The sequence below is a fragment of the Vanellus vanellus genome (genome assembly GCF_965231255.1).
Source record: "Vanellus vanellus genome assembly, chromosome: 4".
Lineage (NCBI taxonomy): Eukaryota > Metazoa > Chordata > Aves > Charadriiformes > Charadriidae > Vanellus > Vanellus vanellus.
Window position 1 is genome coordinate 2,061,297 of NC_138909.1, and position 26,775 is coordinate 2,088,071.

At 42.5% G+C, this 26,775-nt stretch overlaps 1 protein-coding gene across 3 annotated transcripts in view; it reads right to left on the minus strand.

Annotated features, from left to right (window-relative positions):
* Window positions 1–26,775, minus strand: part of RUFY3 (RUN and FYVE domain containing 3) — a gene marked incomplete at its 5' end in the record, with an annotated part of 46,100 nt that overhangs the window by 6,591 nt on the left and 12,734 nt on the right. For 2 of the 3 annotated variants that reach the window (XM_082482822.1, XM_082482824.1), the window contains 13 exons: window positions 41–143; window positions 3,077–3,196; window positions 6,665–6,762; window positions 7,495–7,662; window positions 8,261–8,341; window positions 9,084–9,176; window positions 11,189–11,258; window positions 11,368–11,433; window positions 12,545–12,606; window positions 13,278–13,401; window positions 15,199–15,300; window positions 16,661–16,778; window positions 18,127–18,300. In XM_082482822.1, the coding sequence (XP_082338948.1) occupies window positions 41–143; window positions 3,077–3,196; window positions 6,665–6,762; window positions 7,495–7,662; window positions 8,261–8,341; window positions 9,084–9,176; window positions 11,189–11,258; window positions 11,368–11,433; window positions 12,545–12,606; window positions 13,278–13,401; window positions 15,199–15,300; window positions 16,661–16,778; window positions 18,127–18,300 (1,379 nt within the window). Of the gene's footprint in view, window positions 1–40; window positions 144–3,076; window positions 3,197–6,664; window positions 6,763–7,494; window positions 7,663–8,260; window positions 8,342–9,083; window positions 9,177–11,188; window positions 11,259–11,367; window positions 11,434–12,544; window positions 12,607–13,277; window positions 13,402–15,198; window positions 15,301–16,660; window positions 16,779–18,126; window positions 18,301–26,441; window positions 26,572–26,775 lie in introns of those variants that run through there. The other variant, XM_082482823.1, reaches the window with a different exon arrangement.

Below are 26,775 nucleotides of genomic sequence, written 5' to 3' on the forward strand. Positions count from 1 at the left end.
GATTTCAAACACGAGGCAAGAAGGATAAGAGTCACATTACCTGTCTTAGCCAATTCTTTGCGCCTTTTTTGTTTTCTTGGATGCGTTGGTGACTCTGTGACCATCTGTCTCTTTCCCGCTTCAGTTCTAGTTCAAGGTGGCTCCTAGAATACAGGGGTGGAAGTGTCATTAAAGGCTCTGGCTTTGGAACACTTGACATCGAGAGCAAATGAACTATTTAACCATTTAACCCTCTCTTTACGCTAAAGCAACCAAACCCTAACTCAAGAGCTGAAAACTGCCTCCTTGAATAAAAAGTTGTCTTGCAGTACATTAAGCCATAATATGTCAGGATGTAAAAAAAAAAAAAAAAAAAATAATAATTCTATAAATTCTTCATCTAATTCTAGCACAATTTTGCAGGAACCAAACCTGCTCACTATGTCTACAAGTCCTTAAAAATACTTATTCATTTAGTACAGAACTGCTGATCAGTGCGGTGTTCAAAAGGTGTTCTTCAGCACACCAACTGCTCCAGGGCAGGCTGTGATGCCGAAGTCAGCATCCCTGACCACTTCCCAATGCCATCCACACAGCATGGACGGACTGTCCCTCCCTGAGAGCTGTGGCAATTCTTCTGACACCTCACCTGGACGTGAGGAATGCTCCTCAGCAACGGAGGGCTCAGGCCAAGGGCTCCTCCCCAGGAGAACCTGCTCTGCTACTGCCCTCCGTTGAGCAACAGCACATGAGCAGGTCAGTACATGGGCTGGACCAGGAGAGGTGTGCCCAGTAGGCTGAAAACAGGCTGCACATACTCTTTTACAGACCGAAATCAACTCCCTGGTCTACCCTAACCAAGGGATGGCAGATGCTCCTTGAAGACCGCTAAGCAGCTGAGGCACGGAGCTGCACTGGTACCGCAGCCGAGGCTCCTGTGGCAGTGCCATGCAGCGCGTGCTGCGGTACCTCGAGCCGCAGGGAACAGACGTGGCTGAGTGCAGCACATTCATATTCAGGAGGACAACTAATCAGCGGATCAAGGACAGATGAACAAGCACATCTGAGGTCCCTGACGCAGCCCGAAGCAGGCTGAGGAACAGCACGACTCTAAACCTAGCTGTGGATCACGGACCTTTTACTCTGGGGCACCAGAAAGCTCAGCGTCCCAACGACTGCAGCCTGCCTGCACGCAACAGCCACAAAGCAGGGATCAAAGTGCCATAAACTCCATTTTCCGAAATCACAAGTAAAATACAGTAGCTGCCGTAGGGAACGACCATCACCAAAATCAAAGCCTAGAAGCTGAGTATCTGCTGGTAAAATTAGTGGCAAGACTTGTACTATAAAACATTCCGAATGCTCATTGCTATTAAACCCAACATTATCCGTTATTACCCTCGTTAGCCTCCATAGCGCTCCAACAGTTTTATAAACAGCTCATTATGACTACAGCCTCATTAATTACATAGCCTGACTGAAGTGAGTAAAGCTGGTGGAGACTTTGATCCAGAAATGAATCCTCACCTCTGTTGACATTTAAAAACCAAACCAACAGAGGGAATTTTTGTTTGTGACATGATTTAAAAACAGTATCACAGGAAACACAAAAAGCCCCATTTCCTCTTAAAGGAAGATAACTCAAGCCAGACTACCCACCACCCACTGCAGCACCCTCCAACAGCTCCCTGCTTTGAAACCCAGTTAAATAAAGCAGTGCAGCCTCCCAGTAAAAGAGGCTCAATCACTTTCATACTGTCATCTTGATTTAGCTTGAGCGAGAAAAGAATGAGAGAGAGTCCAACTGGTGCAAAAATAAACCAATTTGCAACTGTCCTCCCCAGGTCACTACACTAACCCAGTTCAACTGGCGCAGCATAAGGTGCATATGCAGAGAAGATGCGTTCCCCGTTTATACCCCAGAACACGGCTAAGCTCACCTCCGCACGCCCAGGACCTCGTACATATTTCTGATAAAAGCCATTTGCTGGCTTTGTGGGTGCCCTCTGTAACTTTTTAAAAAAAGGCAACAAAGCTGTGCCAGGAGGGGAGGAGAGGACCAAAAAAAAAAAAAAAAAAATGCATGCAGCAATGCTTCCACACAGTTCATTGCAGTGACCTTGCAACAAACAGAAGATGCATCACGGCTGCGGAAGGGGAGATGCTCTTCTATTTTAAGATAAGAGGATTTCTCCGTTTTCCTGATACTGGTAAACTGATGACACTGCAGGGCAAAATACGATAGCTCTTGCCAAGTTCTCTGCATTTGGTTTCTAACTCTTTGGTTGCCTCCCAGCAAAACTGAGACCAGTTTCAGCTGGGAAAAAAAAAAAAAAAAAAAAAAAAAAAAAATCACAGCACTGTTTGTCAGACTGACAGCCAGGAGTGACACCCCTTGCTCCAAACTCTTCAGTGTTTGGAATCTAAAGCTAACAGTAGAAGCAAATTATGGTATTACAGTGGGAAGCCTGACGCAACGCTGGACGTTGGAGAGGTCTACATTGCCATCAGAGACCTCACTGCGCGTGGCAGCACACATCCAGCTCCTCTCATTCCCTAGAGCAGGCTAACGTGCCACGCGACCTCAGCGCAAACTGAGCATCTACAGAGCATCCCAAACCGGTTTTGCAGTTTATGGTGATCCGTCCTGCATCTCTAGCGCTGTAGGTTTCCAAAAGAGATGGTTATCAGCAGATGCCCAACAAATCTAACCGCAGCGCAGAAAGCCCCCATGGACATTTCCGTATTCAGAAAAATATCCTGACATTGCATTTCCACCTGAGAGATGTTCTGCAACCCGCTTCTCATATTCCACAACCATGTAAGGTCTGTACTTTTGCTGGTGGTTTCTGCCGACCACGTAGTTCTTAGGCATTTTCCTCCAATCTGATTCTTCTAGTTGTAACTAAAGACCAACACGTTAAAAGATTTGCCGTCTCGCAAAGCTTTTCACCTCCCCAGACTTAATGCTTGCCTGGCATCTCAAATGCCACTTGTGTCTCCAAGCCCTACTTCCTTTCGCGATCGCCCTGCCTGCTTTCTCCTAGACACAGCAAAAGCACGGCCCAGAAAACAGATTAGAAAAGGATCTCTTCACCGCTGCCTGGAGAGCTCTTCCACTTCCAGCTGGAGGCTGTTGATTTTGTCCCCAAACTCCTGCTTGAAGAGGCGGTTGTCCTGCTGGGCCAACTGACGGTCCTTCTCTGCCTGTCGCAATCTGGATTTGAGCCACATGAACTTGTGATAAAAAACAAAAGCCATGGTGGGGAGGAAGACCGAGTTTAAGCAACAAATAAAAAACCCAGTGAAAAGGTAAAGCCAAAAAAAGGAATGGTAAAAACAATGGAAAGGAGAAAAATATTTTAAAGAAAAGCAAAATGTAGGTGAACCAGGCAGAAGCTCCGATTTTCAATAGTTTTTATTCTATTACTACAGTTTACAGCCATTAGATGAAAAACATAAAACATCACTTTTATCCAGATTCAAAGCAAACCTCAAGTACACAGAATTTTAAGTCAAATTTGATTTTAATGTACGTTACATTTCAGCTTTACACATGTAACTGGAACTTGCAACATAGGTTAGCTACTATATTGGGAATTAGTGCATTTTCCTGGTCTCTTCCCCGGGCTGACGCATTGGCTCAAGCGCCCAGGCATTTGCACACCAAAGCGTTTCCGCTTCGGGCCTGACATCAGAAATGGCCAGATCCTTAATTCTGCCTCATTTTAGCGTTACTGTGACAGCAAACAAAACCAGCCCAACCCCTATTTCTACAGAAGAAATCTGGGGAGGGGCAGGGGAGTTAACCCGTCTAACTAGCGATTGGGATACCTTGATGAAAGCTTCCACCTATTTGTTATTTTATTTTTCTCCTGGTAGTTAAAATGAGTTTCTAGTAAAAGGTTACCGAAGGTTAGGTTTACACTCTCAAGCACGCGACTTGGGCACGGCGGAGAGGTTTAAAACGGGTCCCCAAGTCTGCTTGTGTGCGGGAGTCCACTGAACAAGCTAAGCAGTGGTACAGGAGGACTAGGGCTGAGCCTCCTGGATTTCGGAACGTACCTAGTGAGAATCAACAGGTGTCCTTTCCCCAGCTGTGTTTCAGTCACTTCAGTTTGCCACCCGCTGCCCCGAGGAGCACAAAGGGAGAACTGGCACCAAAGAATTCCTACAGGCATCTCACCAGAGCAAATAAAACCCTTATTCAGCACAGAAAAGCCCCTGATGTGATCTTCTTGAAAGAAAAGAAATAAATCTCTAGGAGCACTTATAACCTGAAGCCTGGGATGGACCAGCACGGTGAACTTGTGCGGCCAGAGGGAAGAGGATATTAGTTTTTAACAGTCCAAGCTACAGTTACCTAAAGTTTTGCACTGGGGTGTTAAATTGGCAATTATTTTTCTTGCTTAGAGCTGTTTCCAAGCTTTAGCTGTTCTTTCATTAGCAAATTCCATTTGTGTTGAGCAACAGAAACTCAGAAGCAAATGAAAGAAGTGTAATAGTAAAAGGCAACTCTTCGTTTTAAACCACTAACTACTCAGACAAGGAATGGTCAAGTACCAAATTACCATTTCCACTCCCCACCACTGCACATTTCTTTTTTTTTTGTTCTTTTTGTTTGTTTGGTTTTGTTTCTTTATACTCTAACACTAGAGTATAAAGATCAGATTATTTTTTTGTAAAACATGTAACTTCCCTTTCTAGCAAGAGGAGAGACCTACCAAAACACCTCCCCTCAGCTCCCTTCGCTCGGGAAGAACCACAATGTGTGTCTAGAGGGATTCATGGCAGAGGTAGAAGGCAATGCAAAGATAAGGAGGTTTCCACTGAACTTACCACTCTATCATGTTATTCTAAGACACCTAACTACTAATTCTGGACACATGAAGTTTAAAGGAATAAGGATAAATCATTAGTCCCCAGCCTCCCACCAAGTCACTAAGGCAAAATCGTTGCAAGCGGTCTCGGTTACAAGAGGGCTGGTCTTCACCGTGATGAGCTATCGAGTTGCACCCTCGTGTCTCCGACACGGGGCTGAACCCACAGAACAGAAGAGAATGGGTAACGGCTTGGGGTACGCACACAACTACTTTCAACAACTTCCAGGGATGCATTTTTTTTTTTTTTTTTTTGTCTACTTCACAAAAAGGGTAACACAGAAACTAGTTGACTTTCCAGAGCTGGCCAATCTGATATCGGCTTGACCAACGCACCTAGTATCCATAAATGCTGACGGCTTGTGCTGCTGTATACGGTATGCATCACCAGGATGTACAGAGCCACATTATCTGACATTCCTGATGCTTTTCTGGTGTGTTTATTGGCCAACTCATCGGTACTTAAACATGGTTTAAATGGCAAAAGTAGGGATTTTTTTATACCCAACTCTAAATCTCTGAAGAAAAACTCACTGATTTTAAAAATTCAGCAAATTCCAAATCAACTGTAGGTGACAATTAACATTTTAACAGTTGCTTTTAGCAATTCTCAAGTTCTCCCCTCATTATGAGTTCTGATGTCAGAGCTGTGAGGTGACCAGACATAAAAATGTCTAATGATGCTTCTGGATCAGTTTGTTTGCTGCACTATTTAAGGTTTTTGCCTGTTTCACCAAATCCTTTTCACTGTATAAGTAAGTCAGAATGAGGATGATGTAAAAAAAACGGAAAAAATAAGAACAGCAAGAGAAAAAGAGCAAATCAATTAGCTGAGTAGATATCAAACCATTTTCAAATACAAGTTTTCTACAAACAAAATGACCTTTTTTTATAAAGAATCATTCAGAATATAAACCCTAAAATGAGAACGTTAATTTAGTGCATTGACCTTCTCATTAGTCCCAGACGTGTTGCTGAGAGCTATGCTTTCCCCTGATTTTCTCGGAGCAATTCACAGAGACTGAAGTTCTGAACTTTTGGGCAAACCACAGCAAAAAAGCCTGGCTTCGAGAACAAGACAAAAGGGAAAAAGGAGCACTGCTTCTCCTCAAATCCATCTGACTGAGGCCCTTCGAATTTCGTGAGGGTTAGTAACATGAGAGCCACAGGGCCTTTAGGATGGAACCTGGCCCAGCCCAAATGAACACTATAACCAGGGGCTATCTTTATCAGCTTATAGCGACAGCCAGGCTGCCCTCTCGTCTTCCTCCATTTACTTTCGCTTGAGTATTTTTTCAAGCTCTTCTCCCTCAGAAAGTACAAGGCTGTTCATCAAGAGAATGCTTCAATTGTTATTTTTTTTTCAAAACAGTACCAGAGAGATGTGGAATAACCACGTGTCTCCGAGCCTCTGCTGCACACTCATCCTTCCCGCTCCTGCCGTAATACTGTCATTAACAGTCAAGCACTTCTCTAAGTTCATGTTTACATTTTTTAAATCAGTGCTGTCAAAGATGGTAATTTGACTTGTAATGACTGGATAACGTACAGTGCAGCTGATGTAGATAAACAAAACTGCTATGTTAATTACTGGTTTAGTAGTATAGTCTCTTCTCACGGAAGCCCTCCTGAGCGCGCAAAACACTTCTAACAGCGTGTCAAAAATTATAGCTCTCCTCACGTAGCTCTGTTGAGCTGCAGCTAAGCAGAGGGCTCGGGCTCTCACCTGGTCTGTTCAGGGTCAGTGGGACACTACCACTAGAATACACACGTGACTTTATAATTATAAGAGGTTCATTTTTTACCTTTGTTCAAGCTGTTTGATGGTGGCAGCCATCTGATTTGTTTTTTCTTCCAAACGGCTGTTTAATTCACTCTTTTGTTTCACTCCCATGTCTGAACTCTGGAAAAAGTAGTATTGGGGTTATTTATAAGCAGCAGTGAAACCAAAATAAGCCATGATAAATCATGCGGCACATGAAACGAAAGGGGCAGAAGCCAAAGAGGCCAAAGAACGTGCTCAGAAAGCAAATGCCAGGTCAATATTGCGAGGAAAAACATCCTGCCATACAGGTGCAGGCTACATCTGGACCCCACAAAAGGGTAATACCATAAGCAATGAAGCTTCCTCTATAACACATATTAGCAGGTACTGCAGTAATAACATTCGACTGTTTTGCACAGAATGACTGGCTCAAACCAGGACAGGAGAGCAGAGGTGACTCTTCCCTGTCCGAAAGTTTAGTTTAGAATTTCTTTCTGAGTTTAAGTCTGCTTTTGTCATCACACAGTAACGTAATGACACCATACACCTTCAAATACGAGATTGTACTGGAACAGAAGCTACCATGGCTCAATTTTTACACCACAGAAACACTGAAGAGGCTTCCCCAGTCAAACACACACATTTCCAGATCATCAAGAGTCCTTCTTCAGAAGAAATTATTTTCCTTTAACCCCCAAAACATTCAATTGTTCACGTGCTACAGCTTTCTTGCAGCAAGACTCAAGTATGCTACACAGCCTGTAACCCTCCCACACCTAGCACCTTTTATAGATAGACAGCAGGGGGGGAAGAACAAGCGCTATCACTTTGATCTGGAATTCACTGCATTTGATTTAATTATTTCCCTACCTGCAGCTTGAAAGACAGTTCATGCTTTAGGGCCCTGAGATCATCCAGTTGCTGTCTGAGCGCCACCAGCGCATCTTGCTTCTCACAAACATCTTTCTCCAGCATCTTCATGGCTAGCTCCATCTCCTGTCGCATCCCGATCTGCACCTCCAGCTCTTTCTCCACATCCTGGAACATGCACATCAGTCAGCGTTACCAGCCAGCTTTCCTCACCATCCACAACAAAACCACCCTTAACTGCTGCTCCTGCCAAAGCAGGCACAACCTGGAAGCGTGCTGCATTGCCAGTGTCACAGATCTGACCCATCAAAGACAAATAAGGACAACATATCCACATTTTCAGTCCAGTATTAAAGCAATGTCATTACTAGCCAAGAGTCAGAAAGTAAAATGCAGGCACATCTGGCTGATGGGGGGGACTAGGGAAAAGCTGGCAGACCTCTCATTTCCTAAAGAAGTTCTGCTCAGCCATTTTTCTCCCCACCAGCTGAACACACGATGTTGAATAACAGTTCAGATAGTGGCAATATGCTTATCTGCAAGGGGGATATGTCACACACACAACTGCAAGTGCGCTGCTCATTTTGAGAAATAGACCTCAAAGTGATCAATAGAGCCACAGAATTAACATCGCTTCAGACAAGACTGTCGCGGATCAGGCAGAAATTAAAAAAATCCCCTGACCAAACATTTTCAAAAGTGATTGTCTGGAGTTATTGCATGAAAAAGCCATTTGTGGTGAGGTCCAAGCTCAGACATTCCTTACCAGTCGCAGCTGAGTTTCCTCCTTTAACTGTTTTCGTGCCTCAGTCAGTGCATGTCCATCAGCAGTTCTGTCTTTAGTGACCTAAGTTAATGAAGATACCCAATTAACTTGTCAATATATACTACTAACCCTCACATTTGCCAATTATTTGCTTTTACCACCGCTTCGAAAAAATTCTGCAACTATCAAAACTCAGAGCTCCGGTCAGTTAACACAGCACGCAGCTTCCATGTGAAATGGCTCCATCTCCCTGTTTCCCCAAGCGCTCCCTGCACTTCAACGGTTATGAATTAAATGCATGGACTGTCTGTCTTCAGAACTTTCACAATATACTAAGAAGAGTTACAAAACCTCAGAAAAAAGATCTTATAGGTTTTAAAGCTGAAACCAAGTTCTGCCGCAGTTACTAGCACTTTCAATCAATCAACAAATAAAGATTATAGATCCTGCCCCCTGACTTACAAAAAGGGTAACATTTGAGGCCAAAAAAGCAGGACTCCTACATCAAAATGTTTTTGCCACCCCCCCAGTAAATCCTCCTTCCTCCTGTCCCTCCTGACACCTCCGCCCAGCGAGCCAGGAACACGCTGTGTCAGCCCTCTGCTCTGCGCAGGCTCAGTTCCGTCAGCTACGCCAGGCAGGATTTACTGTGGCCGGGGTCCATCTGTTACCTCTGCGGAGGACCCACCTGGAGTCACTCTTCTCTATTGCAGTTTTTCTGAGAGATACATAAGGAAACAAACGCTCTTGCAAACACCCGCTTATCGGTTGAATTTGGGCTGGGACTGCCCAAAAGGCTCGGTAATCGTTCACACACACCAACCTTACGATTGGACTCTAAGATGTAAGAACTTTCTTCTTTAACCCGTTCCATCTCTTCTTGCAGTGTAATAATCCTGTTGTTTGCAACAGCAAGCTGTGGACAAAATACAACAGTAACATATCAGAAACATACTTGGACCTTTTTTTTTTTCCTCTCTAGACACATTTTCTGTACTTCTTACACTCAAGGTGAGAAAAATAATATTTGGAATGGTAAAAGACAACTCTGCCTCTACCACAAAGACTATCTGAAAAAGCATGTTAGTGACAGTGTGATGGGTTTCCACTATCGGCTAAAATAGAGACTTCCCAACCTATTTTGGTTCCTGTCTTTTAGTAAAGTCATTGATTTCCTCAGGTCTCTACCTGCTAGACTCTACCTAATGTGGTTAGTGCAACTCAGAGATCCTCACTCCATTCCCTTTCCCTTGCCAAAGCTAACAAAAAGGAAAAACGTGAGCACACGGCAGCTAGGTTTGGTTGAGTTCTAGGAAGTTAAATATATTACCAGAGAAGAAATACTTGGACCGGTTTGCTAAAGCTTCAGTAGTTCGGGTATACTGCTAGGCAAAGCATGGGCGATCTAAGATGCTCAAGTATTTGGGCAGGAGGAGCTCCTCAAAGGAGGAGGATTTGGCTGGAAATGGAGGATCAATAGCACACACCACCCTCACGGGACAGGACATCTGCCTCAGAGGAAATCCCAATGAAGATACCACAGCAGACTAACAGATTACTTTGAGCATGTGGTCAAAGACCAAAATAACTTCAGAAAACTCCGGGCTTCGTAAATCCTAACTTACATAAGCCTTGCACACAAGAAAAGCTCAGTAACATTCCAAGAGATCAGGAATATCATTAAGTGACAAACCCAAATAGAAATTAGCCTGATAGACATGCGAGTCTTTGGTACAGCTCAAGCAAAATACACAAATTGATGTGACGTGTGACACAGTTCATTAACTACACCCTGCAACTAGCCCTGCTTGGCACAGCATGTTCCAGTGCCACAAATTCAGACTTTGAGCTACATGCAGACTTCAGTAAGACACAAGCATGTAAATAATTAAAAAAAAAAATCAAAAAATACTTCAGTTAACATTGCAATTAATCTTCTGGGTACCATGCCTCATGGGCACAGCACTCATACTCTGCAGGTAATAAATCAAAAGCCACTTATTATAGCAGGACTGAGAAAGGCAGCCTCTACTGCCGACCGCCTTTTCCGAAATAAAAATTTTAATCATCAAAAACATTTCTTACTCCTTAATTGCAAGGGTTGTTGAGCTAATTTCATTCGCTAAAGCTTCTCATCATTTGGTATACATCCATTAGAGTAAACGTTCAATAACCAAACACACAGACCACCTTTAATGAGGGTGACCAGGCAAAAAAGAATTTCCATTTCATATTTGTACTGCAAGAGCACTGAGGCACCCCAACCAAAATCATTCTGCTGAGCTAAGTGACACATGGACAGAGATATCGTTAGGATGAGACCTACTGTCACCCATTTGCCAGGGAACTGACCCCAAAAGATTTTATTACATTTATGCCATTACTAATGAACTGCAAGATCAACTTTAAAAAAACAGGTTACACCTAAGACGCACATGCCAACCATTCTCCATGCTTAGACTGAACAACGTTTTATCTATAATGATAGTTTTCCCTTTATTTCCTGGAAATTGTGAAACAGAGAGAAAAAGTTACCTTACTATCTTTACACTGTGGTAAACTTCTGCACCTAAATCTGTCACGTCTGGACATCTCCTAACCTACATCAGCTGTGTGGCATTCGAAACCATATCCCACCATACAATTTATTCTAAGGCATTTTCCAAAAAATCAGAAAGCACTCTAAAACTTCAGAGGGATAAAGTGTATTCAACAGCTTTTGGTTTTTAACATAAACATTTGTTTTTCCACGTCATGCTTAGTTAGTAGCAACAGCCAGTGTCATTCCTTGGCAGATCAGTTATTCCAGTTCTGTCATTAAACACTCATCAGTACGAACAAAAGTAGTCTGAAAATAACTCCTCCCGTACCTTTTTAATCCTCAATTCCAAAAGGCCAAAACATCAGATAATTCTCTGTTACGCTTACCTCCTCAGTCAGTTTAGTGTTGGATTTTTCTAAGGCGTCCACCTTGGCCTGTAGGTTGTTTACTGTAGCACTGTTGAAGAGGAAAAAAAACAACCACCTACAGTAATCCCTTCTTTTTTAAAAGTCAGTTTTCTATTTTGCTATACTATATAATACAGAAAAAATAACTCATGTCTTACCTTAAATGTCTATTGAGTTCTTCCACATAGTTCTTCTGGTCCAAAATAGCAGTTATCTGACCATCTCTGGAAAAAAGAAATACCATTCAGCTCAGCCATTTGAATTCAAAGCACCAAGAGCCACCACTAAAGGTCTAAGAGGAAATGAGGCAATGCAGTCTGCGTATCCAGGTCTGGATGAGTCCACGTGACACATACGAAATAGCAAAGCCAAGTTACAGGCTGTGCCTTTATAATCAGTCACTGTATAATCAGTCACTGTACCCTGACTTCTTAGAAGCTGCAACTGCTACTTTCACCTGGATGACATTCGGGCATTTGGTGACACTCAAACCAGAACCATTAAGGTAGACAACATTTTAAAGAGAACAGCGGTATATCAAAGAAAAAAAAAAAAAGTGGTTTTGCTCTACATTTATATTGGACAAGAGTCATCTCACCAAAACCCATTCAAAGAAATCTGTGAACAAATGCATGTTTTGCATGCACTCCCAGCAGGAAATCTTAACTAAAGAACGTTCTAACACCGAAAATATAGATATAGTAATTGCAATCAAAATACCCGATCCTGAGAGACAATGATTAAAGATATACCCATATTCAACCCAGCAGGACCTCCTTAGAAGGAGAAAGTACTCTTGGAGAACCTCAGAAAACTGCAACGTCTGATCCATGTGTCAGTGTCCCCACACTGTTGTTTTCAGCCTCTTGCTCCGAATGTTGCCCAGCTCCATTTGCGTATGCTGGCACAAGCACTTTGGGCTATTCTTACTGTTATAGTCTTTTCCAATTGGAGATTTTTTTTCCTAAGGATGCTATGGTGCCAAAAATCAATTCCTACCCTGCGAGCCATACAGCTGGGGAAGGCCACGAAGCTGCTTACCGAACAGGCTTTAAAGGTTGGCAGACCTAACTCAGCAGAGGGTCACTTCAAAAATATTTTTATCTTCAGTTGCCAGTTAAGGAAGTACACACAGAATTTCTGAGAGACTCTCCTTTTCCCCTGCACCCTCCCAATACTTCCAGTATCTTATTTACACATTATGGTTTATCGCAGAAGAGCAATTCAGTCTAAATAGCTTTTTAATTAAAAATGTAACAACTTGCAGGGCAACCCTGAATACTTGAATGCAACTTACCAAGAGATAAGAAGCAGAACAATTTTGCACATACTTACCCTTCACTGCCTTTTGTGCTGTTCCCATCTTTCAAATACATTGAGAAATCAATAACTCCAACCTAGAAAAAATTGCATTTTACATTAAATACTTTTTCTAAGACTAAACATTGTCCATTTATGCAAGTTCAGAGTCATTCCGTTAGAACATCAGTACATGTTGTGTTATAGCAAGGATTCATTATGCCAATAATCCATAAAAAATTAATGAGAACTTGGCGTATTTTAAAGTATAAATATACTAGGATAAGCAGCAAGTTGGCAAGCAAGTCTTAGGACATAAGGACAAAACATTACCGTCACCCTATTTGTATATACACTGCTCATGCAAGCTGGAACGTAAGTGCATACAGGCTCATTTTCTTCTGTTTAACAGCTACAATGATCTCACCACACAGCGTGAGTGAATTAACAGTTCTGCTGATCTCTCCCCTCCTTTTGGCTATGACCTTCCCTGTTTTCGCCTCTTTTTTGCGTTTACTACATTTCACTCCGCAGTGACCTGCATGCAGATCATAGCAATGCATAACAGCAAAGAGAAAACCAAAATCCTGAGTCTCTGATCTCAGCGGCAGCAGCTAACTCAAGACCACAATCATTGTAACTAGCTTATATTAGTCTTATGTTGCATACAGTAACAAACTAGTATCTCAGTTGAATAAAGTCCTCTACAACAGGAAACCCTTCCAATTAAAATAAGCAGAAAAAAAAGCATTAACTGAACACCCAGTACCTGTGAGTCCAGGTCTTCTCCTTTCATGCAGAAGTTGGCATCGATGACATTCAAACCTACTAGGAGGCCAGCAATGATAGCACCTTCTTCTTCCATCATCAGTGCATTGGGCTCGTAAAACTCACTGCAGGATGCACAGCAAGAGAAGACAAAGTGTTACATCTCTAAAAGTCAACTACAGTTGTATTTCATACACCAATAACACAAGCTCAGCCTTAACAAAAACCCAGGCAGCAGCCCAGCATCCCCACAGAGCTGTACTCCTACCTACTACCCATGTACCCTTGCTCTGACTGAACAAACTTCTCTTAGTGCACTAAGCCTTTAGGTGAGGCAAAGACTCAATAAGTAGGAGACCTGGTCCCTCAGCTGTTGAGAGACGATGGGAAGTGAGCACAATTCTTGAGCACAGCGCATTCAAGATTTAAGACTAGGGCTTAATATCAGAGCTTTTTACGTAGCATATTTCTACTTCTCTATTACTACTTTTATTAACACAAGGCACCACCATATTTTCCAGTGGACAATACCAAGTTCTCCTTTCTAACTCCGTATCGGCTATGGATTTACATGGACAGCCAACAAAACTTATGTATTTGAGTAAAGAAACACCAACATAGAATAAGAATGGTTTAGGTTGGAAAGGACTTGGAATATCATCAAGTTCCTACCCCACGTCCAGCCTGGCCTTGAACACCTCCAGGGATAGTGCCTCAACAACCTCTCTGGGCAACCTGTTCCAGTGCCTTACAACCTCCATAGTAAAAAAATTCTTTCTAATGTTTAATCTAAACCTGCCTTCTTCCAGTTTAAAGCCATTCCCCCTCGTCCTACCGCTACATGCCCGAGTAAAAAGTCCTTCTCCAGCTCTCCTGTAGCCTCTTTAGGTACTGGAAGGCCACAATAAGATATCCCCGGAGCCTTCTCTTCTCCAGGCTTAACAGCCCCAACTCTTTCAGCCTCTCCTCACAGGGGAGGTGCTCCAGCCCTTGGATCATCCTTGTGGCTCTCCTCTGGACACACTCCAGCAGGTCCATGCCCTTCTTATGTTGGGGACCCCAGAGCTGGATGCAGTACTCCAGGTGGGGTATCACCAGAGTGGAGTAGAGGGGCAGAATCCCCTCTGTTGACCTGCTGGCCACACTTCTTTTGATGCAGCCCGGGATCCGGTTGGCCTTCTGGGCTGTGATTGCACACTGCCGACTCATGTTGAGCTTTTTGTCAATCAGCACCCCCAGGTCCTTCTCCTCAGGTCTGCTCTCCAGCCATTCCCTGCCCAGCCTGGATTTGTGCTTGGGATTGCCCCGACCCAGATGTAGGACCTCGCACTTGGCCTTGTTGAACTGCATGAGGTTGGCTGGGGCCCACCTCTTCAGCCTGTCCAGGCCCCTCTGGATGGCATCCCTCCCCTCCAGCATGTCTACCCCGCCAAATATATTTATTAAATCCTACTTACGCAGACATAGTAGTTCAAATCTGTGGACCTTCAATTAAACTAAAAAATTATTGCTGATTTATAAGGGGGAAGCAGAGATATGGAGAAGTAAAGTGACTTGTTCCAAGTCAGACGGTACTGAAGTGACGAGGTCAGAAATACACCCAGGGCCAAGATTTCTCAGAGAATATTGTATCCCCTCTATACAAATATTTCACCCAAATCAACTCTTTGGGACCAAAATTTGTGTTTCTTCTAATGGATATTTGAGACAAAGTGGAGCAATAACAGCTTCTGAATTAAGAAAGAGTACTAAGCATTTTTAACCCCTCAGAGGAAGCTTTCCATTTCACAAACACTACCATTTCTCAAAAAAAAAAAAAAAAGTACACACATACTTCACCATTTGGGTGTAAAATACTGTAAAGATCTTACAAAAGGGCAGAAGTGAACCCAGCCTAATCCAAGAGCAAGTTCAGCGCTCACCTGAGAAGATCCTTTCTGTTGATCAAGGCTTTCATGTATTCTGAAAGTTTCTTCTGCATTAGAGCCAGGCGAAGCCAAGCTCTTCCTCTACCCACAGGTGTCCTACAAAGGCCAAAACCAAAACAGTTACAGACATGCTGCAATGCGCATTCACGAACTCCTTTAATAATCTTTTTCCATCTAAAGTTTCTGCATCTCAAAGATAGAGCTGGCACTGATGAAAACAGGGAAATACAAGGTGCAAACAGTTACAGACAAGTTTATCTATGCTATCACTGCTTCTCTATATATATTTGTTGTTATACTAAAAATACTTCCCTGACTTTACCCCTGCTGGCTGCATAGGCAGAGATCAGCTGCTTCAACACATCACCTTCTAATTCAAAATCAGTTTTGCACAAGGCAAGCCAGAACAACTTGTGTATACTTCAGTCCAGCACAGATGCCCAAGCACCACTCCTTCAGGTAGGTGTTAAGTTGGGTGAGAATCCACAAAGACAACTGGAAACACAAATTCAGTACTGTTCTCTTCAACTATATGGCTGATTAACACACTCGCAGGATGCAACGAGTTATAGTCACAGCCCTTCCTCCTCTGTTTCTCCTGGCAATCTGAAGCTTGCAGCTTTAAAAATACGATAACTGATATGCTGCATCACAGCTCTGGCTCATCTACCCTGGCGTGCTGGCCAGGAGCCAACACCAGATGCTCCGAAGGAAGGTGTAAATCCTCCGTGTTGAGCAGTATTCTGATTAGAAAGGAAATTTCATTTGCACTCCAGCAGTCAGTTAGCTGTCTTACACCAAACAGCACGTGGGGCGCTTTACTGTCTAACCTTAACTAGTATAATCAGCAACTGCCCATGAAAGTCATCTTCATTACTCCCTATTCTTGACCTCGGTAATACACGACATGACATTTCCCAAGCGTTAGTATGAACACAAAGCTGAGGCTTAGAAGCAATACATGCTTAGAGTGGTTTTTTCCTCTCCTCTTTAACATAACCTAGTAAGTTCTCCAACCTTGTGACTGAGCCTCCTTTTACACAAATTTTACAAGTTTGCCTGAATTTATTTAAAAGAAAAATTATGTCTATCAGCCTCAAAAGTATTTAACCTGTCATCACCTTCCTTCCAACTCCCTCCCTCTTCAGTCTGACTTCAGAAAGAGAATCCATAAAGGCTGTTCCCGTTCCTGAGACACAACCGTCAGTCATTTAGTGCTACCAATAAATGCACTATTGTCCATAATGCCCTGTGAACTTAACACAGAAATAATATATCCTATCCTCTCCTTCTGCAGTTCCTTGATTAAGAATAAGTAAAGAGTAATGATCCATTTTTATCAGCAAGAGGTGGCAGATGTATTCCTGAAGGCTATGTTTGCCCTTCCTTCTCTTCCTCAGAATCCTTCTTATAATAAAAAACATTATGTACTTGCGCAGTGAAAGACTTTACTTACTTCAGCCCTGGGAGATCCTTAACACTTGCTGTAATTTCTGCAGCTTCAGGAACAAGTTTTTCTACTAGTTCTAGAGGTCCCCAAAATGATTTATTTTGCCCAAGAAAAGTCTTTTTGGCTAGAAAAAGAGAAAGATAAACAATGAGCCTGTTAGGCCTGTGCTGACTACATACATTCTCAAACATCATCAGAAGCAAAGGAACAGTAGACAAAAACTTCCAGAAAGATTCTTCTGGGACTGCTGCTGGGCAAGAACAAAAGATGACTTTTTACGCCCAAGTGTGGCAATTACTGGGATCATTCAAATAAGGCAACAGGAGATTGAGACAGATGCCAGAAAATATTCCATACATCCCCAATATGCCAAACCAACAACACCCGGTGATAACCAGCAACTCAGATTCACTGCTAGAGGTCAAAATTTCTACTAAGATGCTGTCGCTGTCCCTAAGTTACACTTGATGTGTGCACAGTAGTTTTCTCTCATTGACTGTCCCACTACAAGCAAACGGACCACACCACTTCAAACCCGCTCCTTTTCCATAGCTGCCAGACGCTTCTCTGTGCATCCTTACATCCTTCAGAAAAGCTTCCTAGTGACCCCGAGATACTAAAGCTGGAGATTAATTTTCTTCTTCCATAGTTCTTACTGCTGCTTCACAGCAGCAGTGAGAAGACCGAGAACTCTGTTAACTTCAAACTCATGACCAGCAGTAGGGACACTGGTGAACGGCTTAACAAAGAAGCTGAAGAATAGGAAGACTTCTCCCTTGCACAACGTTACGTTAAGCAACACAGCAATCCCTTCTGCACACAGTGCTGAACTCGACTATTAAAGCACCACCACAGGGTGTATGTATGGGTGCTGAGAGGGCATTTCATATCCTCTGCTTTTCATCTCAAGCTAATATCACACAAGGGCAGCACATCAAGAAAAGTAGTCTGGTATTTGGCAATTTTAGTTGTGACTCTATTATGTAGCTAAATATATGCTCCGCTTGCTATTTTAGCAAGCGGCATACAAGACGTTAGCTGCACAACGCCAAAATCCTCAGTTTTGATAGAAATATTGAGAAAGGACCTCTGTGTTGTAGTTCCTCTTCCAGCAAGAGGACCGTTGCGTCCCTAAAGCATGAGGAAGTGCAAAAAAGAAGCGAGTCATGAGTTTGCCAAGGAGCTAATTTTATCACTGATCACTTCGCTACACTGAAGTCATCTGAAAAGCTGTTTAAAAAACAGCAAGCACCTGCAACAAGGGTCAACTTTTCTCCTGTGGTGTTATACCTTCAGCAGATGTTTTCCCTTCCTGCAGCCTGTCAAGTCAACCATGATCACAGCAGTGACCCGGCTCAGCCTCTCTTTAGTCTACTGTAGTTTACAAAACTAGATTTTTAAAACAAGGTTGGTATTTCTCGCTCCTACTGTATGACTAACAGCCCGAGAGGACTCCTCTCATGCAAGGTTACCTTTCAAGCCATGTTTAAGGCAATGTTCCATCACAACGAAGAACTGCTGAAGAGGTGCATAGTCGGAGTCCAGCGTCCTGCCCAGATTAAGAGCCGATTCAATCAACCCCTTGATACTCAGTTTCGCCATGTTCATCAGGTTCATGCGTTCATTAGCCATGAGATAATTAGGATCTATTAAAAAAGGAAGAAAAATACTGTTGAGTAACAAAAGCTATTTTTAACACAGTAAGATATCCCACATGTCTGCCTCTCTGCCCCTCAGCTTTCAAGACATTAAGGGCAGTCACATTTTCACGTGAGGCACTGTCTTCAGGCCTTTTGTTGAGAAAAATCAAAATTAACTAGCATTTTACGGCTGAAGCCACAACAACATGGGAATAAGCAATATATCACATTAAGAGTGCCTCAATACTACAAATAAGGCCAGGCTGGATGGGGCTTGGAGCAACCTGGTCTAAGAGGAGGTGTCCCTGTCCAGGGTAGGAGCGTGGAACTCGATCATCAAAGGTTCCTTCCAACTTAAACTATTCTATGATTCTATGATAACTACAAAAGCTTTAAATTTTCGAGAAAGAGAAGCTTGAAAACAGCTGTAAATATTGCACTTAACATCTTGACAGCACTGTACTGAATGCTATGGCCATCACTCGCTCCAACCCAGATCCCCAGCTACGTCGAGGAATTACAAACCAGTAAGAATCCTCCTCTTGTGATTTGTTCTTCCATCTAAAGACAACCTCCCACACTTAACCCATTCATGCGTCCCTCTACTTCGCCTTGCATCTTTCCTTCTCATGATTTTTTTTTTTTCCCCCAAAAAAACTTGGATGCAACATGGACCCAATTGCCACCTCTCTCCATTTTCTCAACGCTACTGTTTTTTACCATTGAGAAGTAAGGAGATGATGTTCATGGCTCCTCTGACAGATCCCTCTAAGTCCCAACACACACAGGTCTTCCAAGACTATATTCTTCCTCTACCATATTAATATTCAGACCTTTCTACTTGCCAGTAGCAACAAACAAATACAGACACTCATTTTCCAAACTACACCCTGCCTGCGGGCCTCCTGCTCCCTGACCTGTGTAACGTGCCCGTGCCAACACCTATCCTTTCACCCAGTGCCTCTCTTCCCAAACACCATCACTGTGTTTCCAATACCTCAAGAAACAAACTCGTTCACAACAATACTGTCCTGTTACTAGAGTGGAATTGTCCTACGGCCACAGCAAATAAAGCGTGTTTAAGCTTTAGGCCTGGAGATACACAGTAATAGAGAGCAATTCTTGTTTAAGAAAATGATGCTGCATCAGTTGCAAAGTTTCTGTTTGTATCTGTTCCACCTGCAACCTCACACCCCGTTTTTGAGCTGAAGTTCTTCGGCGCAAGCAGTTTCACCCCTGTAAGGCACATTTATTCCAGGGCTGCTGTAAACAGCCATGGACCCTTGAACCCATTTGCCACCTTCATGGGTGAATTTACTACACCTAGCAGCAGAAACATGACCAGAGGACATCTAAGACAACATATCTAAGCACAGGGCACACATTTTATCTGCTATACTGACAAAGCATGCTTGCATTTAACAAGTAAACGTCAGAGACTAAAACCCTTCAATTAGAACAAAAGGAGTTTCCTGTTTAAATTGCAGGGGAGTACGTAGCTAAGTGATGAAAAAACTCATAAGAATATCTAGGAATCTAAGCTGTGGAAGAAAGGCTGTTCTGGTGGGCTCTGTGGAGTACCACCACTCGCACACATCCAGCAACGCTCACCACCATTGGGGTGTTCTCAAGCTCTTGTTGACTGTCGGGAGGCTCTGTCACTTCAACATACAGACAGCTGAGACAGGTTCTTATGTCTCTCCTTAAAACATCTCTCATGGTCAAGGAGGAGGGGAAGACGCAACCCTCATCCCCAGTGGATCCAGTCCCTAAGTAAAGTCTTGCAGAAGTTTGGGGTTGCATTCAGCAGGTTTGCCACTGAGTAAACATCAGATCTCTACTGGGCTCTACTAGGACTTAAGCTGTCTGGATTGTTAACAGTTCTCATCCTCTTGTCAACATAACTGTGAAGGACAATTTCTTGCCATTTAAAATGCAAGAACTGAGCCAGAAGAGGCCAAGGGGTATATTGTTCTGAGACTACTGCAGTCCCCTACAGGACTTGTCCTGATGATGCAAGTCATCATCCTGCTTCATCACGATGCTCATACTGACAAGTCCGGTTGCTCGAATACAAACTCCTTGTCAACTCAAATATACTGCCACTGCAATGAGGCATCTTGTCACCACTCACTAGCCAAAAAGAAAGAAAGGAGCAAGACTTTATAGAATCACAGAATAATGACAAATTAAATCATTCCCACTTCCAATCTTGGGTATCTCCCACAGGTTGAAAAGCACCGCAGGCCCAGCAGCATGTAGCCAACAGGAGTAATATTTTATTTCAGTAACCTATGGCTGAACCCAAATCAGGCAAGAAGAGGAGCAAGTGCTGCTGTGCAACTGAGACTCCTCATGCCAGACAGGAGACACTGAAAGGCACCTCAGGGTTGAGAGACGAAAATCAACTACTGAAGTGGAGACACAAACATCCTCAATCAAAGAACCTGAGAAATTATGAAAGGGAATCAAAAGAGAGAGCACTTGTGAAACCTGGGAACAAAGGCGGGTTTGCTGAACCTGCCTCTGAAGCATGCCACGGTCAGGTTCCCACAGCTCCAAGGCCAGCTGGCACCCCGGCTGGTGAGGGCTCCTCATCGCTCCTTGGTTTCGGGTGGCCTGTGCGCCAGAGGACAGGCTGCTTTTATCATTAGGGATGGTGCTGATGACTCCAAGAAATCCACAGACCTCACGCTGTGGCAATTGCACTAGCAATGCTCAAGTCCCCCTCATCAAAGGGGCACTAAGCAATACCAGCTGGAATCGCCATCCATCAGCAGCCACCCGTCTAATCACGCTCCAGGCCACATCTCCTGCCACAGACAAATGCCACCTTGTTCAGAGAAGCTGCAAACAAATCGAGTTGCTCCTGCATCTCCACCCAATCTTCTACTGCTGAGGGACAAAGTGAGCAAAACCACCCTAGAGTTGTTTTATTACTCCTCAAGCCCTGACTGTCTTGGCTCACATCTTATAAAGAGGCCGAGATTAGGCATTCACAATTTATTTTCATAGTTTAGAAAACTTCGAAGTACTCATTTAGGAATGCAAATCTCGTAGCAGCATTGGACTGCAAAAAGGTTTCATTTAGGGGGTGATTCTTATTGCTGAATTTCTGTTTTAAGCTGATAGATCTGGCATGTACATTGAGCAGATCACCTATTTTATGATTTGCAAGGTAGCTAACAGTCACCGTTACTAGGAATGCACACCAGGAAAAAAGGTCAGACATCGTATTACACACAATTGCAAAACCTATTTTTTGTACATGCAATTAAAAACATCTGCTGTGTATTTTTTTTCTGTGTACTTCTGCATAAAACTGATGAACACCATCTCCGAGAGCATCAATCCCAGTTGCCCTTTAAGAGTGTATGAACATCACTACAGTATTTGCTTCTATTGCAAACAACTACTGTCACAAAATTGTGCTTTGCTTCAGTACCATGATTCAAAATCCGCTCAGAACAAGCTTATCTGGTAAAAAACCCCATCAACCCGCTCCCTCAACACTTCTGGTAGCACCGCTGCACCTACAGTATATCCACACTTCTGACAGAGAGAGATCAACCAGCAGAAGTCTCTAGTGGGTTCTAGTTATCTAAGGCAATTTTTAAACATACCCTTAAAAGAGTACGGTGCTACGCTAAAAGAAACAAATAGGCTTTTTAAAAATAATTTAAATACATTTTTAAGTCTGGCTTAAACACCATTATTTGCCTGCCCAGGCTCTGAAGACAAACTCCGATGCATACGCATGCATGGAAAATGTTGCTTTGGCTACAGTTATTAGCTAATTTGAATCACGGCAGAGTCCAAGGACACAGCTCAGAATTGGGGTCTTACTCCCTTATATACTCACAGGAAGCCACGCACACAAAGAGTATGCTGTGGTCAAGGGTGGCGTATGCTTTTCGAGGCAAGGTGCATGGTTTTCCACCAATCTGAGAGGTCTGTGACTGCTGTGTGTTAATTGGGGTCAATACTACCATAATTAAAATAAAACCACAAACAAATAGCAGAGGGGTATATGAAGTACATTCAAGACGACTAGATTCTTTCAACACTTTTAAGAGCTAATGAACATTTGAGCTGATGAAAGCACTTAGGAAAAAAAAAAAAGCAGGGCTCTGCTTTCATTTAAGACTAAAATGTGCAGTCACAGTCTAAAGAACTGAAAAATGTTTTTATCACATTAACTAATTAAAGGTTACTGCCTTATTACCCTGTTGTGACCAATGGTGCTCTGCATATGCAGCTTATCCAAGATTCTCATCTTGCAAACTGATTAACCGTTACGTAACATGAAACTGGATAAAACCCTAAAGATTTACTCTAAAAATGAAATCCTAAGTGATTTATATCATTGTTATATAGGCTGCAACATATACACCTTTTAAACTGAGCCTAGAAGAGCAGGGTAAGCAAGCAAATATGACTTTTACACAGTAAGATTACTCGGCTGTCTTTAAGTCAACCCAGACGCTTTCTGCTTTGACAGTCTGACTCTGATGTGCAATTGAGATTCTCTGTTTGAGTCAGTGTCTTCTCCAACTTTCTCTTTCTGCCTCTAACTGCAAAAACTCTACCTGTGTTTTACTATACATGCCGTGTCATAGACCTTAAAAAGTAAAATCTTGGCCCTTAAACTTTGTCTCCCAATGCGGTTTGGATTTCAACTGAGTAATTTTGAATTCTCAAGACAGTTTGCTATTTAATATTGTAGCTTCTCCAGACCAGGTGTGTTTTCTAACCAGCAACCTCGCACACGGGTTGCAAGCGGTCATGACTGAACTGGACTTGCATCCCACTAGAATGGCAGGGTAAAATAAACAGCTCATCCCTTTCCTTAGAACACCGAACTTTCTGGTTTCTAATGAGGTAAAACCGTGCCACAATCATTCACAAAGCTAACAACATGAAATGCAAAGGGTTCCTGAGAAGCTTCCGCAAAGCTGACATTTTCAAAAGTATCCCAGAACCTCGGGGACCCTGTAATTTCTTTGAAAGTTAATGTACGTACTCAGGAACCCAGAAGTCAAGGAAAAAGCCCACGCAATACTGGATCTCCAAGGGTTAAGCTGCGATTGTGGTCTAAGTACTTCTCACCTGGTCACAATAAATGTTATCATTCCTCACATTGAATTACCCAAAAAGAATTAAGAAGAAACTAAAATAAAGCCACAACTTTGCTCAAATGCAGGTAGTCATGAAAGACTATAGATTTGAACTAATTTGCTCAAAGTATTGCCAATTAATTAGTATTTCAGCTATGTTCTCCATGTACTGAATCCATACCAAATCAGGAATCCAAACTTAGAGCAATCTGAAATTTAGAAAAGCTGCTTCTGTGTACGGAAGAGAAATGGCATCTTGCAAACAGATCATCCTGCGTTCAGATTAACTGAGATACATTAATGGTGAAACACTTGCTCTCCAAACAAACCATCCACAGGGCCCTGAGTGTCAGTTAAGCAAATTCACATTAGGAAAGGCATTAGTTCCAGCTGCTCAGACTATGAAATCATGAACACATGTAGAATTTCAAATAAATGTGGAAAGCAAATCCCTAGATAAATTAAGGGCTTTCATCATTTAAACTGGAGTTCAACATCATTATCTATTTTTTAAGCTTCTTGTATTTCAGTTGAAGCTTTCCTGACATTCCTCTACATTCAAATGCCTCCTCCACCTTCCAGCAACGTGAACCCCTGACTACCATCACAAGGCGATACACGTTCTGCGTATCAGGCAAACACTCTCTTAAAGGTAAGCAGCAATGAAAAAACCAACATGACTATTCACAAGTGAAAAGCAGAGCTGTGTCTGTTTCCACAGAAAGATGTTTTATTCTACTAATTTTTAGTAGATTTTATATTCAAAATTCAACCTGTCTACTCTGCAGACTGTGGATGAAGTGGAAAGCAGCTGGACTAACACCACCTTACCAAAATGAAATCTGATTTCCTAAGAGAGAAAACATTTTCACAGAGAGTTTAAAAGGTTTCTTCATTTATTCTTGCTATTATGTACTTAATGTTGACGTTTGAGGGGGAAAGCACACTCCACGTCAAGCATCCATCAGTCTCCGATGGATCACCGAGGACAGTTTCCTGCACGCACCAGGCATGTAAGAGTCACAAAAAGACAGAACAGGGTGGTGGTGATGGAAAACAAAGATGCGAGTGCAAACAGACAAGAAACACATTTCAAATGTGACACACTGACAAAACTCAATGCAAAAAGTCTGTACAATGTTTAATGGGGAAAAAAACCCAAGTCTCAACTTTTTCCCTTTTTATATGTTTTTCTTTATTTTTTTCTTCCTCAAAGACTACCTAGGGTATGCCCTCGGCTGGAGGTGCTGGGGGAGCAGCATTAGCTCTTGTGCCAGGAGAGAGACCATCTCCCATGGGGGGTGAGAGGGCTGCTGTGCTCCCAAGGCCACCAGGCAGACGCCCCGACACGTATCCAAGCACAACAGCTAAGAAACACACCATCCAGGGAGGACGGTCAGCAAGAGATCCGTGTAGGTAATGCATCAAAACTAATTTTTGTGCACAACACACCCTCTTTAAAACAGATTTATACCATCTGAGCTTCCAATTACAAATAAAAGGAAATTTTGCTATGTCATGGCTGCTTCTGCTTTTTCCTTCTGCCAGAAACATGCTCAAAACAATTTGCACTGGCAGGTTTTTCCTGAGCGAGTCCCAAACCTAGCTGCATCCTTGCCATCCTTCACAATCATTTATTCTTTTAGTAATAATCACAGCTACATATTTTAAGACAGATGTATCCTTCATGGTGTTGCTCATAAGTTGCCCTCTATTAGTAACTCTGAGGCCGTAACAAATGTGTTTCACTTAATTTCACAATTTAGCTTACCAAGTTTGACAGTTAAATTGCTTAACTGTGCCATAAAGAAACAAACGCAGCTTTTGGTAAAAATCCTACCAGTGAGAATTAGACCAAAATTGAATAAAACACTGCTAAGAAAACCACCACCGTGGGATCTGCAACCCGCAACACCTTCGAAAAACCTCAATGTGCAAATTGGCAAAAAGAGCTGAAATTTATCCGCTGACTTTATAACAACAGGACTTATGCTCATATATCACCTAGATTTCAAGAACCCTTAGCCTTCTAAGTGGAAATTGCCATTTTATAAATATTTGGCCTGTATAAATATTGCTAACCATTTTCCTGATGACCAGCTAAAACTTTTCACCACAAAAGGAAAATTCCCTTCTTATTCCCTCGCCTCCAAAAGGTACCTTAGCCTCTTGCGCTGCAAACGCTTTCATCCCAAGCATCAACAGTTACAGTTAGTCATCAAATGACAAATCTACTTGACTGCGCTGCTAAATTGGGGATTCCGCTATTTCACATTTGCAGCATTTTAAGAATCAAGTAAGAAGCACTATAAAAAAAAAAATATTTCTCTTTTAGTACTTCACAAGTTTTAATCAAAATTTGCAATACAAGTTTTAGAGTCACTTACGCGAAGTCTCAAGTTGATAAATAGAAATACTTCAGAAAATCTGAAGCTTTGGGGTGATTTCTCAAATGTGTTTTAAAATTTAGCTTCCATATATTGCTACAACCTTTTAAGCTTTGTTTATGTCAGGCTCAGGAAATAATTGCTTCAGAATGCATTTAATATAAGTAGACTAGCCCCTTGTTGGTTCACTTTTTCTACCTCCACTTGAAGTAAAAATACCCCAAAATTTTTTACACATTTTTTTAAGCAGCATTGTATTTCTAAAAAAGAAATCAGTAAGAATTTAGAAACCAAAATTGATCACATGGAACCCATGAAGGCGCTGATGAAGTTTAGAAGAAAAGCCTTCACAATACACACTTTAAATGTAAATCAATGCAATTGCAAGAGCAATACATACAATCGAGTGATCGAAGACGTTTTCTTTACCAGGCTAACAGCAGAAACCAAACATCCACGCAGCGTGCGACTAGTACAGCGTGTTCTGGCTGCGAACCTGGCCCAACCAGACCAGCACGTTCAGAAAGCCCCAGCGACTGGCGCTGGAAAAGAAAACTGTATTTTGCACTCCGGCTCAAAATAAGAAGTCAAAGGCCAATCATTAGCGGAAATAATAGCTGAAAGATGTTGGTGTGGCACGCACCTTCAGTATCATCGCGCAATTGCTCCACCACATCTGTCAAATCCTCCCAAGAGTCTTTGCAAACAGCAAAAAGAAAGGAAAAGAAAGAAAATGTCATGCAAGCCACGATGCAAAGGAAAGATTCAAAATCAAGGTATAAGAAAAGGATAACTGAAAGGGAGATTTGCATAATACAAGACTTAATTCATAGCGGGGAGAGATTTGCAAGTCAAAAGGGTTTAAGTCTGCACAAAGCAATACAGCAAAGCTTTTTTTTTTTTTTTCCGTGAGAGTCAAATTAGTGTAGGCTTCAGTAAAGCTTTAGAAGCTTTGCTTCTTTCTGCATTAAGACAAG